The sequence below is a fragment of the Anarhichas minor genome, unplaced genomic scaffold, assembly GCF_050575085.1.
Source record: "Anarhichas minor isolate MPS153535 unplaced genomic scaffold, ASM5057508v1 ptg000049l, whole genome shotgun sequence".
In the NCBI taxonomy this organism is placed as follows: domain Eukaryota; kingdom Metazoa; phylum Chordata; class Actinopteri; order Perciformes; family Anarhichadidae; genus Anarhichas; species Anarhichas minor.
Genome location: NW_027466495.1, coordinates 2327565 through 2340914, shown reverse-complemented (window position 1 = coordinate 2340914; position 13350 = coordinate 2327565). Strand labels below are relative to the sequence as shown.

General features: G+C 42.5%; 1 protein-coding gene across 18 annotated transcripts in view; it reads right to left on the bottom strand.

Annotated features, from left to right (window-relative positions):
• The window catches only part of LOC142971806 (receptor-type tyrosine-protein phosphatase delta), a 343430-nt gene that overhangs the window by 6746 nt on the left and 323334 nt on the right, over nt 1–13350 (bottom strand). For all 18 annotated transcript variants that reach the window (XM_076112487.1, XM_076112472.1, XM_076112479.1 and 15 more), the window contains 6 exons: nt 13182–13279; nt 10114–10237; nt 7159–7334; nt 5375–5494; nt 5118–5272; nt 371–656 (listed from right to left, as the gene is read on the bottom strand). In XM_076112487.1, coding sequence (XP_075968602.1) covers nt 371–656; nt 5118–5272; nt 5375–5494; nt 7159–7334; nt 10114–10237; nt 13182–13279 — 959 coding nt within the window. The remainder of the gene's footprint in view (nt 1–370; nt 657–5117; nt 5273–5374; nt 5495–7158; nt 7335–10113; nt 10238–13181; nt 13280–13350) is intronic.

The following is a 13350-nucleotide window of genomic DNA, read 5'->3' as shown; positions in this document are numbered from 1 at the left end:
GGTGTTTGTCATGTAAACCAAGACCCCTGTAACCCAAGGAAGTGGAGCTATGGGAAGGGGAAATCAGACATGGAGAATTCATCCTATGTTGCGTTGCACAAGCAAGTCAACTAAGTGGAATAGAGAGGAAACCACAGGCCCCACACTGTCTAGCGAGCCTAATGAGAACTGGAAAAGAGTTTGGGAGTTGGACTGAGAATTCCCAATCAATGGCACAGGGGCACGCATTTGACTTGGGAAAACGGTTGCCAATGGGATGCCGGTAAATTCTTGCGGCACATGGCAAGTTCTTAGTGTAAAACTGAAGGTCAGGTGTCATGTAGGAATCGAAAGCTGAAACACTGCTCACTCATAGTAATACAGTTTGTACCTTGAACTCAAGTTCCATGCCGGTGACATTCTCTCCACCCTCTATCTGCGTCAGTTTCTGGATGTAGGCGTATAGGTTTCTGGCGGGCACTTCGGTGGTGCCGCAGTTGACAGCCTCCTGGAGCGCGTCATGTATGAAGACGTACTGGTCCTCTGTCTGCACCATGTAGTTGCGCTGGGCACGCATTAGCGTTACATGCCCGTAGATGTCCACAGTCTTCTCGTGCTTGATACGCTCCATCATGGCATCAATCACGATGAAGCAACCTGTGCGTCCCACCCCAGCACTGCAGTCGAAAACAACATAAAGAAGGAAGCGTGTTATTGGATGGCATTCTCAGTGGTAGCAGTACAAGAATAGGGAGGTTATAAAAGGCATACATTTTATCGAAACATGTTTAAGGTCCCTACTTTGACAAGTTTGAGCTTTTATTATCATACCTTCTATGAATGAGGAGCAGTCCAGTGGAAGGTACGGTGTCTTTTCTAAACATGTACAAGGGCGTGAAGAACTCCCTTCTCCCATTGATGAGGCCAAAAGGTAAACTCTCTGCGCCAAGTTTGCCACTGTAGGATGGACCATTTGGCTTGGAGTGTAATTAAATCTGAAGTGGCACTGTGTGGAGAAGAGGGCTTGGCAGTCAGAGCCTTCAGCGGGCTGACTGCTGCCTTTCGCAATCTAGTCCCCCCCCCCCAGGACCCCACCTGTGCTCTCCAATCCATCAGGGCTAATCACTTACGCAACAGCAACATTTAACCTTTATCTCATGGTTCCAAAAAGTGCCACTACAACAAATGCACACAGAGATGTGGGTACACTGACGCAATTTAGAGATTTTTGTTTGAGGGCTTCGTTAATGTGCAGGGCAACTTCTGAGAAGTGCAGCTGACTTCAATTAATGCCATTAGATTAGCACAGTGCACCCACAAAGACGAAAGAGCTCCAGAAGAGGCACTGAAAGGCTGGTCTCCTCGTTGAGATTCACATCGGCACGTTGCTACATTAGTGTGTAAAAATGCACACGTGAACAAAGCGCTCTTACATAGAGGGAACATGTTTCTCTTTGACCTCCTCTTAAAGAGCAGCCACAGACGTGCTGCGTAAACGTAGCTTCCTTCTGCAGACTGCCGACAGTTGAGAAACGCTCACCCCTTGCACATTACATGTTTTAATATCTCATGCCTCAGCACAGAGGATGTTTTCTGATGACAATTTATTTACCGCGGGGCGACAGGGTGGTGGTAAATCTTGTTCGTTAACTCTCCTCCCACATCCCGCAAAGCACGGCACTGACGAGACAGTACCTCGCGCTCCAAAGTAAATAGGTTATTCAATCCATTAAGCTGACATGCCTACGAGGTGTGAGCCATGCTCTCGTGCCTCCTCCTTCTGATGGAGCATTTGTTTTTCATTTGCTCTGAGACACGGAGAGAGAGGGGTTGAGAAGGAGAACTCGAGAGGGAGTAAAGTTAGTCCCTGGAGGCCAAGTCTGGTTAATGTGCCATGCTGCACTGGAACTGTGCTGCGAATGGAATTAAGACACGCATGGGAGTCATTGGCTTTAACAAATGATCTGATGATCACTTTCATAATGGCTGACATTGGCTGAATAAGACTGAACTTTGTTTTGTGTTGTTACGAAACTCTTCAAAGCTCTAGGGCGTTCACAGAATCCGTGTGTGAGTCTTAAGAATCAAGCCGCTAAGAAAAGTGAAAGTATCTGAGGGATATTTGAAGAATGAATCACTTCCAGGTCCCAGAACAAATCAGCCCTCGGGCGAGGGATGCAGAAACGAGGAGAGATTTGTCCCTCTACCCCAGCTGCTTCCAATCTGAACACATTTTACAGTGCAGACCTGAATGTGGGAGAGTGATGACCTGCGAGAGAGTAAGTGACAGAGTGACAGCGTTGAGCTCGAGAGACGGAGACAGAGGAAGATGAGGAATGGGGGGAGGGAGGTGGGGAGACGGAGAAGGTGGAGTTGTGTTGTGCAGGTAGAGATGTCGCCGGTTACCTCGGAGTTGTGTGGTTAGTTTTTCTGAAAGACTGAGCAGCAGGAATATATATTGAGCAGCATTTTATTCTGAAATGTAAGAACAGGAAACGCTGGGAAAATATGCGATATTCCTTTTGTCGACAAGTGATGGTGTGTGTGTCGGTGCAGAAAGCCGTCGGTGCGTTTGGCAGTTGAAGGCGAGCTGGCGGACTGACTGCACTAATGACCTGACACTGCCTTTTCAGCCGGTCAAGACCAGCTGCTTTGGACGTCGACACACATTAAGTGTCAGACTAATATGCTTTCCAGGAGTTTAGGGAATAGGAGATGGGAGAGAGAGTGCCGTTTTAAAATACAGCTGCAATGAGTCCCGAGAAGATAAAGCATGAGCAGCAGTGGAAGTAATTACATATGTATTGTTACCAAATCTCTTGCCGTCAGCTAACCTGTCACCGTTTCCTTACACTGCCTATTTAACACGCTCACATTTACTGAAATTCACCAGGATCGCCTCGTTTGGAGTCAATAATACTTTTAGTCCTTGATTTACTTTTCAAAATGTGAAAAGTAAATTAAAAAAAGTCATTCATTCAAACTACCGGGTTCCTGACTTTTGTCAGGCATGTAGTCACCACCAGTAGCCAATGCAAGCAAAGTTATTTGTCTCAGGTGTCTCAGTTATTTCTTAACTCGGAGCACTTACAATGCATTCCAATCACGACTGTCATTCACAGTGAGAAGTCCATAGAAACCTCTCCAATGACCCTGCAGCATGATCCAGTGTTTTCGCTGCCCATCAGTATGTTCACTTACGCTTGAAGCAATTGTGCCAAAACAAACAGGTAATTACCCACTTTCCGTTTTTGCTGGCACTCTAGATATTGTTATTTGTCATTCGCAGCTGACATACCTTAATTGCTAGGTGAGTGGACTACATTCTACATGATGTGCTGGCTTCCACAGTAATACAGAGACTGTTGTTTCATCAAAAGTTTCCCTTCGCAGCTGCTGGGAGAGGCCAGCGCTCTCCACGACATTCAATCATGAACTTTTAACCTCTTCCGTCACCTCACCACGCTTGGGTTAGCCCTTTAGCTAGAGCAGCAAAACAGTCCCTGACCTCTGGGTCAGTGAAAGCAGCAGGAACAAGGAACCCAGGAAACGTGCTATAATGTGTCTGGGGGGCAGATTTGATAAGACAAACTGGAATTTCACCTTGTGAGAAGTGTTGAAGAAGTGCAGTGGAAACACATTGATGCATTTTGCTTATTATTGTGAAATACTCATGTGGTGAAAAACGACTGGGTACTAAACCCATATTTACCGTAGAATGTTTAGCATGTGCAACACAAAATGCTCTGCTTTCTTGGCCCTAAGTCATTATCATTAGCGTTCAATCACATGGATACAATTGTGAATCTTCCCACAAGTTATAGTTATTTCAATTTACGGTATAGTTTAAGGACACCTGTCTGATTTCCTCAATTTTACAGTGTAAGAATCTCTGTCTTGAGGTGTTTGTGTGGAGGAGTACAGACATATTGATTGGCTGGTTATAGCTAAGGATCTGTTAGTCAGGATATAAACATGGTTCTAATTAGTGATTTACAACTAATTAACTAACTAATTAATCGGCTACTTAAGAGAATGTACCATGTTGTTAATTAAAGGCCTTTTTGCATGTGTATGAACAGCTTTAGCTACGATACTAAATATCTTTATCTGCGGTATATCTCTGCATAACCACTAAACACTCCTAACATTATTTTTGCAAGTATAAAAAAAAAACCGATGGCTCTATTTAAAATTGTGGTCAAACATGAAGTGAAGAAAAGCCTCTGGAGGGATTTTGAGCTTGGGGAATGACTGTATCTGATAGGGAGCCAGAGGAATTAAAAACTCCCATCTGCAGAGTGACATTAATTCCTGCATTCTGCTTCATTGTAGAAAGTCCGGATTTTCAATTTGAAGCGATTCGGCAACTAGTTCTAATTAACTACAGCATGCGGTAACTCTAATTCTTCAGTAATCCCCCTTCCTCTTTTTGTCACTTTCTGACACAAGTTTGTATCTGTTACACTCACTGTGGCTGTTGCTTGGTTTTTGACCGTCTCTCTCTACCCCTTCAGTCACTTGCTTTCTCTGCGCTGAGCCTCTGCTGAGTTGAAAGGAGCCAGAAGTCTGTGTTATATCCCCTCTGCCTCTCTGTTGGAAGTGTGGCCGCTTATGTAGTTAAGGGAAGCGAAGTTGGCGTTAAAGTTATTTGTTTCGGATGCAATGACCCAGGGGATAAGCCAAGGACTTGTGGGCTGCTGATGTGCGACATGTTAGTGGTGTAGCAAGGAACACGACAGGTCTGTGTGTGTGTGTGTCTGTGTGTCAGCGAGTGGGAGGAAATGTTTGAGTTTGCCTAGGGCAATGACACTGGTACTCTTTGTGCTGTGATGTTGAAAACACCCTCCGATTTTAAGTGCCTTCTGTGAAAGCTAGGAGGCTGATTTGTTTGGGCTTACATCGGGCCACAGTTTACTCAATATCAAATATTCTACTTTCAGCTTACATTTTTCCCTCTGGTTCATTTCTGATTTAGTTTTTAAAAATATCTCACTGGTACACAAATCACTCGGATAACAACAAAAAAAACAAAAACACATTTTGTCATATGTATTCATATATTCATTACAGCAAATGGAAAGAACAAATCAATTTCATGCTTCAGGATGTTTTCGTGACACCATGTTGTTTCTTACCTGCAGTGTACCGCCATTGGCCCCGCATCCGGAGGATTGCAAGCTTTCACCCGTCTGAGGAAGGCCAGGAAAGGAGTGGGGTGCTCCGGTACCCCGTGGTCCGGCCAGGCCGTGAACTGGAACTGCCTCACCTCTCTCTTCTCACTGGAGCCATTCTGAATTATGGAGGTGGAGAAAGGTCAGTGACCAACGACTTGACAAGTTGTTGTGGGGTCTAAGTAGCTACCATCGGACAAGAAAATCCAAATGCTCCTTACTTTAAAAAGTGCAAATGTCCTGACACAGTATGTGGCCAGCTCTACTGTGTCTAGCAGTGTCACTTGGATGAGGCCGTACGTCTCTGTCGCTCTTGTAGGCCAGTATTGGTCACATTTAACCTGCAGTGGAGAGACACATGGTATGGACAGGAATGAACACATTCTGCCATATACTTAGAACAGACTACTCTGGATGCATTTTGTAAATGCTCTTTTTCAAAAATGCCCTGCTTCACATTCAAAGTATTACTCAAAGTCAAGTAATGGTAAAATACATTTCCAAATTCACCTCATTCCTGCTGAGTAATCAATTAAATGGCCTGAGATATTTGTATAGAGCCGAGAGAGCTATTCATTTTTCTGCCGTACTCCATAATTACAAAAGTAACCACAGTTTCCAATCATATCACCGGCTCAGCCCTATTGCCATTTGACTGCGCAGCTTTGTTTCCCGGTTAACGGCCAATAAAAAAAACGGTTCCACTATCGCATTACTGCTTAGCTGACAAAGGGAAGCCCTATAGGTGTTAGGGAGGAAATAACTGGGTTCCAATTCACTTGTTATTCTTCATATTGTCCATTAAACTGATGTGGTGATAGCCGTATGTTCAACACAATGGCAATGTCATTATGGTGCTATTCAATATCTGAAAAAGTGTACTGTACATTCATTTCATTACCTAAGCAGATGTTATGTACCTGACACTAGTAGCAATGGAGTGATTGTGACACCGGGAGTAGTGAAATGATTCACAATGGCATTTACTTGCAAATACTCAAGCTTTAGTATGGACAACATACAACTACAGCTTGAGGGCTTACCAGAGAATGATATGACTGATTTATATGAAAGATGGGAGCGGTTGGCAGCAACAGAATCACATTATGCACGACAAATGTCAAACAACATAATGGTACGGAACAGATCAGAGTGCGGGATGTCTCGCAGGAAGCCTTTACGGCAGAGCCAAGAAGCACTCTTCTATCACAAAGCATCTATAGAGTCAAACTGACACCTGACAGCATAGAGCGAATTTAATTGAAGAATTATGCATTTTACAGCACCTCCGATATTAAAAATCAGACGGGGGAGCTTATTAGCTTTGCAGATTGTACAGATACTGAGTGAAAACTGCTGCGTGGATTGAGTCAGCACCGCTGTTAACACTGCGCCGGGCTCTTAGAAAAGGCATACAAGTGTGAAGGTCAGTGGCTTGTGGAGTCTGTGCAAGCTTTCATCTGCTCAGTCAAACACTGTAAGATATGGAAGAGCAAGGGCTGACTGTGTGTACCTTAAAGGAGTTGTGAGTGCATACAGCTGGCCAATGTTGCTTTCCAGTGTCTCTTTATCACTGATTGTAATCCAGTGCTTTCAGCAGTGCTGGGCTAATGAATGGAGCCATGCCACTAATCAATCCAAAGTAAACAACAACAAAGTGTTTTTGTAAAGAAAGGATTGAGCATATCAGTGGGTAACGGCATGGAACTTGGCTTTGCCTGGAGAATGAATACAAAGGCTTCTCGGGAGGGCCGGAGTACAACGCACTTTACAAATTAAACAAAAGGACAAGGGCTTCAATATGACTGTCACTTAGAGAGGGTGAACAAAGTTGGAAGAATCCATTCAGCGAATCTTCAATGTCAAATCAAGAATGGAACAACAAATCTATTTAATTTGCTTTACAAAAAGGCATTTGTGTGTAAACAACTTGCTTGACTTTGCTCAGACTTTGAAATCATTGGGTGTTTTCATGAGTAAATACGTCTGTGTCTGTGTCTCTTACCCTGGACCTCTCCTCCAGTTTGGTCATCATGACGATGATTGCGCTCCTCTGCTCCCAGATCATCCTCCAGAATTCACCAAATGTCTCTGGCAGGGATCCTTGGGTGGCGATGTAGGCATTCTGCTTCCTATAGCCATCAATGTAGTTGGCGTTGATATAGTCACTTCCAGGGATACCTAAAAACAGAACATGTAGATGGTGGGAGTTACAATCAAAAGGCAACATCTCAAATACAATGGTTAACTTTGTTGTTTAACACAATGTAGAGAAGAGGATACATGTCTCAACATAGTGGCATTTGTTGCTTCCTAAATTGGTCTAAGTCTTGATTTAGGTTTAGATGACACCGCATGAGGATTTCCTCAGTGTCTCCAAAAATGAATTCAGTCTTCTGAAAGTATGAAATCGAAAAATAGCATAAAACATTAACATTTGGACCCAGCGTTACAGTCTGTATGAGGATTTGTATTTGCTATCAACAACACGTTTAAATCGACAGCGTTTGTGTTCCCATTCCACATCTGCAACTGACTTACAGATAACGCTCGGTCTGTAAAAGTCTATCACATCACATGGAGGAAAAACAAACCAACAAAAAAACTAGCAAAACAATTCCCCCCCCCCCCTCCCTTCCTCTCTCCTCCTTCCCTTTGCTTATATTAAATGAAAGGCACAGCAGCCTTTTCCAATCCAGGCGGAAGAGACGGAGCTGACAGCCAGTCAATGCTTCAGGACTGGCAGTTTAGGGGCTTCGTGCACACATGGCCGACCAAGATAAGTCTCATCTGCATGGACGCCACGTATCAGAGAATCCCCCACTCTCCAACTGCATCCCCTCTCCCCCACAAACTCCCTTTTCTCCCAGGTAACTTATTCAACAGGAAAGGAAAATGGAATATGAACACATTCAAAGACCAGCCCACATTATTTTATTTTTTTTCAACTCGCCCTCGCTTTTTGCTGTTGAAGTTGTCCAAACAGCCGGGCGGCAGTACATTTCCGTGATGGACAAGGGATAAATGCAATTAAGCCCAGTGCGTTTTCAATTTGAAAACAAGAAGCAAAAAGAGACATTTACTGTGGATTAATGAGAACGAGGCAAGTTGTTTAATGCACATTTGCAAATGGCTTTTGCCTTTGTGCTTTCTGTCACTCAGGATTTGTATAAATGCAACCATTCTCTCAGTCAATATGCTTATTGAGAAATAAACATTGCTCCAGCGTTGTTCAGTACTCTGTACCCTTCATAGGAAAGCAAAAGAATCTGTAAGGAAACAGATTTCAGGCTACAACACTGTAATGCTCATAATGATGATCATTCCTAGTAGTTGTTGTTCATGTTTCGACATGGTGCATTTGCGAGCAGATGTCGACTCACACTTTCTCAGATTACCACATTGTCTAACCTCAGAACGGATATTTATAAAGTTGTCACATTCGATTTTTTATTATATGTTCCCGAACAAATGACCTGTTTGCAGAATAACAGGCTTGTGACAGCTAGCACACGCTAAATATAGTTCAACAGAAAAACTGCATAAATTCACTTTTAATAAATGTAAAGTTCCAAAAAGAACATGCTAACAAATACTGATGCATACTAATTGAATTTAGAAGCTGCACAATTTGGCAAATGAGGGGTAGGCAAAGTTTTAGGGATTAACTTTAGAAACATGTTTAATCCCGCTAAGCGCATGTTTTGTACGGTCAGGCAACTTGGCAGAGGTCAAAAGTAGAGCAAATTCAGTCATGTCACGACAAAGTCCACAAACGTACTTGCGCATCAGTGCGCCTGTGTTCCAAAGATTCTGCTGATCCATCCCCACATCAATACATTCTGAAAGTAGCTGTCTTCAAATTCTGATGTCAAATCCCAAATCCCCTTTTATTCAAATAACTCAATCAAAGTAAACAATAGACGCATAGCTTGCCAAAAGGCTTTAAGCCTCAGAAGGAAAAGAGGAAGTCCCTCTTGTCCCCCTGGCTGAGAACTGCTCACTTGCTGCAGCACAAAGGCTCCAATATGGTCGTGCAGATGTGTTTAAACGCCCGGCTAATGGAGTTCCATCAACACTCGGCTGTGTGTCGTGTCTGAGAGACTGCAAAAAGGGCTCTTTGAGCCTTTATCTGTCTGCTTTTGTCACAATAGCCATTTACTTCTTTGTTTATTTTTCCTTCGCCCTCCGCGGGAGCAGCTCAATGGAAATGGTTAATTAATAGCCGTCTGTGTGTATGTGCAATTGTGTTTAATCCAAGAAACTAGTGGGGGAGCCAGCACTTAACTAGCCATTTCAAAATGGCCTTTCATTCTTTAGAAGCTGCACTGTACAGCGCAGCGCTTCTTTGATGTGCCAAACACTCACTGGGCTGTTTCATACCAGGTTCCTAGATGGGCTCAAGTGAAGTTGTGCAGCCACATCTTGAGTGAGTCTTAATGTTACTAGCGAGGTTTCTGTCAGGTAGCACATTGGCAAACGCATATCCATGTCAAATGTGTACCCACAAATAGGTAATATAATGTGTATTGCAAATTTAAATTCTAATAAATGACAGTTATAATAAGCCAAGATGTCTATCTTCCAGTGTACTCACTGTTCTCATTTCAAGGTAAGAAACTGGCCATGGCTTTATACAAAATGTAAGTGTGAATCACCTGCTGTAAAGTGAGAAAAAAAGATGCCGGGTATACCTGCATGGCTCACTATAGGTGATTGTTTAATCTGACTTGAGTGCTTGCCTCAGCATTTAAAGTGAAAATTGCCAGTTTCTAAAGCCGTCACTTTCTTTGCAAGCACCTGAGGCATGAAAGGAGAAAGTAGTCTGACATGCTTGTGGAGCAATATAATTTAAAAGTACAGCGTGGTTGCACTCCTCGGGTCTAAAAGATACAGTTGTCCTGGCTGTCTGTCGAATCGATACAGCAGATGGGAGGGAAGATGTTGGTGGGCGGCATACCGTCAATAGCGGAGAGCAAGACTCTGGAGTGGTCGTAGGCAATCACGTTGGCATATCTGTTCTTTGGTTTGTTGACCTCCAGGTTAGAGTGTTCCCACGTGAACTGCTGACCGGGGTCAATGGACTGTGAAGTAGAAGAACACTTTTGTTACAATGGAATGTGATGTAATATATAATGTGAACATTTAACAATAGTTCCTTGCTTGGATTGAATTCAACTCCATGGTCATGGCCCATGAGATGTTGGCATAAGATCAATATCAGACAGCTTCCTGCACTCTGCCTTTTAGAATTGAAAATACTACGTTATGTTTTCATCTCTTTAAGAGTGTCTTAAGGCCACATTTAGACTTGTATGTTGAAAGATGTTTATCCAGCGCTTTGAGGAAGGCAGTTTGTAAAAGTCAAAGCTCTGATGAGTTCCAATCTGTTTGTTCATGTCTCTACATTGACATATTTGGCAAAAAATATTCATTTGGTATTAAAGTCTTTCATAATATTGATTTTGAGTGCTGCTGTTAGACCACATGTGTGCAAAAAAGTGATGCAGAAAGATTGTAAAATATTGATAAATCTCCAGTTTGCCCTGCAATGAATACTGTTTGCCATCAAGGTCAAATAATATACAAGACTGGATATTTTAAGCTTACTATTTACACCAAGTGAAGAGACTGATACACACAGCATTTACAAGGGAACATAAAATAGCATGAAGGCACAAGCATTCCTAGACTTGTCAGTTCGAACCATGCTTCTCTCTGATGACATGGCGTGTCTTCAAGTTGGCTGGAGTACAAATTGCTGCCTATGTTTTCAAAGAAATCCTTTTTTAACTAATGCAATCACGTGTGTTGTCATTCATATTACAAATCAAGATATAACATCCGGTTTATGCTGGCATACCATACTAATAAACCAGTGAGCGTCGTCTTTTCACACACCAAACGTGGAGGCTCTTTAATGAAGCTGTGACCATGAGCGAAACGTGTTTGAAGTTATTCAGTCCAAAGATGATTATTGTTCTCTGACTGGAAGCTGATTTAATTGATGAATAGTCTTACCCAGACTTTTATTATTTTCCAGTTCATTAAAGTAGAATCTGTTCTGGCCTCTCGGTATCTTGTAGAAAATGGGGTGTCAACAGACGCATGAATCTAAGATGACAATTTGGTCTGCAAAGCCTAAATCAGAGCATTTCATAGATGGAAATTTGACTGGAAGCAGATAGCTTTAAGCTTTAGGAGCAATGTGAACAATTTGTTGTCTTTGGCATGACATAATTGCTACATATAAATGATTAGATTTACAAAAAGAAACATTCCAAATTGGTCACCAAGGAAAATCTTGTGTTCCATCAGCTTTCCTCATTTGAGTCGTAGGACTTTATGGCACATACTAGAACACCACACTTGAGACCAGTTCGACAGAATTTGCTATCCAAGCCCTCTTTCGGCATTGTAAAGCAGAGATTGACAATGCTCCCTCATCACCGATAAATGAGCCATAAAATGTAATATCACAAAGGGAAAATACAATGGCATGAAAGATGGCATTCCATCTCACATTACAGGGAGAATATTGTGCTTGTGTTTTTTAACGACTGCAACCTGCTTTTATGAGTTAATCTCCACTGAAAGTACAAACCCAAGAGTAATAGGACACATTGCAAATAGATGCCACATTAGTACACTGACCTTGCTTATTATCGTCATAATTATCGTACTTGTATGACTTCTTTATGGTAATTTATGGGAGCAATAATAGCATAAAGATGAGCTTAATTATTCATTTTAATGATGGCAAACTTTTTTATACCACTATGACGATGGAAGCAAATACATTCAGAGGTATTTAAGAGCACATGAGCTCAATGTGAATACAATAAGACATTTCAGCACCAATATCTTCATCTACAGAAATCCCTTAAAGTAGCAATACCCCTGGCTAAGCCTGATATTTTTTCTAAATATGTTGAAACAGTGGGCTGCAACATTGCTCATAATAAAAAAATCTTTATTTCATTGTGCTCGCAAAATTGCCTTTCCACTGCTCTCGAATAAGCTCTATGAAATTGGAATTCAATGTACTTAAGCTGCAGTAATGATTGGGCAGCTTGGCAGCCACCCATAGGGTGACCTCATAGATTTTGGAGCTGTTGCAGGACCCGCAGAGAAAGGACGCGCATCGTTCCTATCTCACAAAATGCCCCTGAAAGCACCTCTTGCTCACAAAGTGTTTCGGGCCCCGTTAGTTCATCTACAATACAAAGCAATGCAATATAAAGGAAACACTTGCATTGTCTCACTGCTGCCCACAGGGTTTTTGAGGGCACTTAACTTTGAAGGACTTTTACGTTTCAAGGTCTAATCACAGGATGTATAAATGTAGCCATCACCTTTGTTCCATTATGCATCTTTAGTCTGATAGTGGCCATACATTCCAGAGTGAGACTTCAGCCAGAGTGGAGGTATGATTCACCGGCTGGAGAAGAGTCGGTGAACTGTAGCCTTTTTCACAGCCGACATTTTTGACTTGTCATAGCAGGAAAAGCACAGGCGCTACTAATACCATTAATAATGACGTCTTTCCCATTCAACGGTCTCAGTAGGGCTCTGGAATTCAAAATGGAGTGCAACCATTATTACAGCTGTTGATTACACCTGTGTATTTCCTGCTATGACATGTCAAAATGTCTGCTGTGAATAGGGCATACTGACTGATTTTAGATCTCTGGTGAAGCTATTTCTCATGAAAGTACTTCCTAATTCCCGTATTGGGCAGTGATCCACCAATTGTTGACATGCTTGGACTGGTATATGGTAGCATGGGTATAATCTGTAGGCAACGGGATGAGATTTGGGTATTGCAAGTGTTCTGGTTTGCATTTGTAGTCTGTGTATTATTGACCAATCACGTCATCACCAATCATTGTAAAATGAGCTTGTAAACTGGCTACTTGTGCATCAATCCGGTGATACACATCTTCTCTCAACTCAAACTCTCAAACACTCCTTCTAAAGCATTAATAACAATTGCTGAATCAACATCGGGACTTCGCTGACACTCACCTCATATTCTTGTGAAAACTTGAGGTTGTCGTTGGCTTTCAGGCGCTCCAGATGATCTGCCAGGTCCATAATTGGGATTGGAGGGTGGCTAGCCATACCTGTCAATTAGATGGACTAAAGGTCAGTCATCAGTCTTGTAAGCCGGCATCACCCAAGCACAAGCCAACAG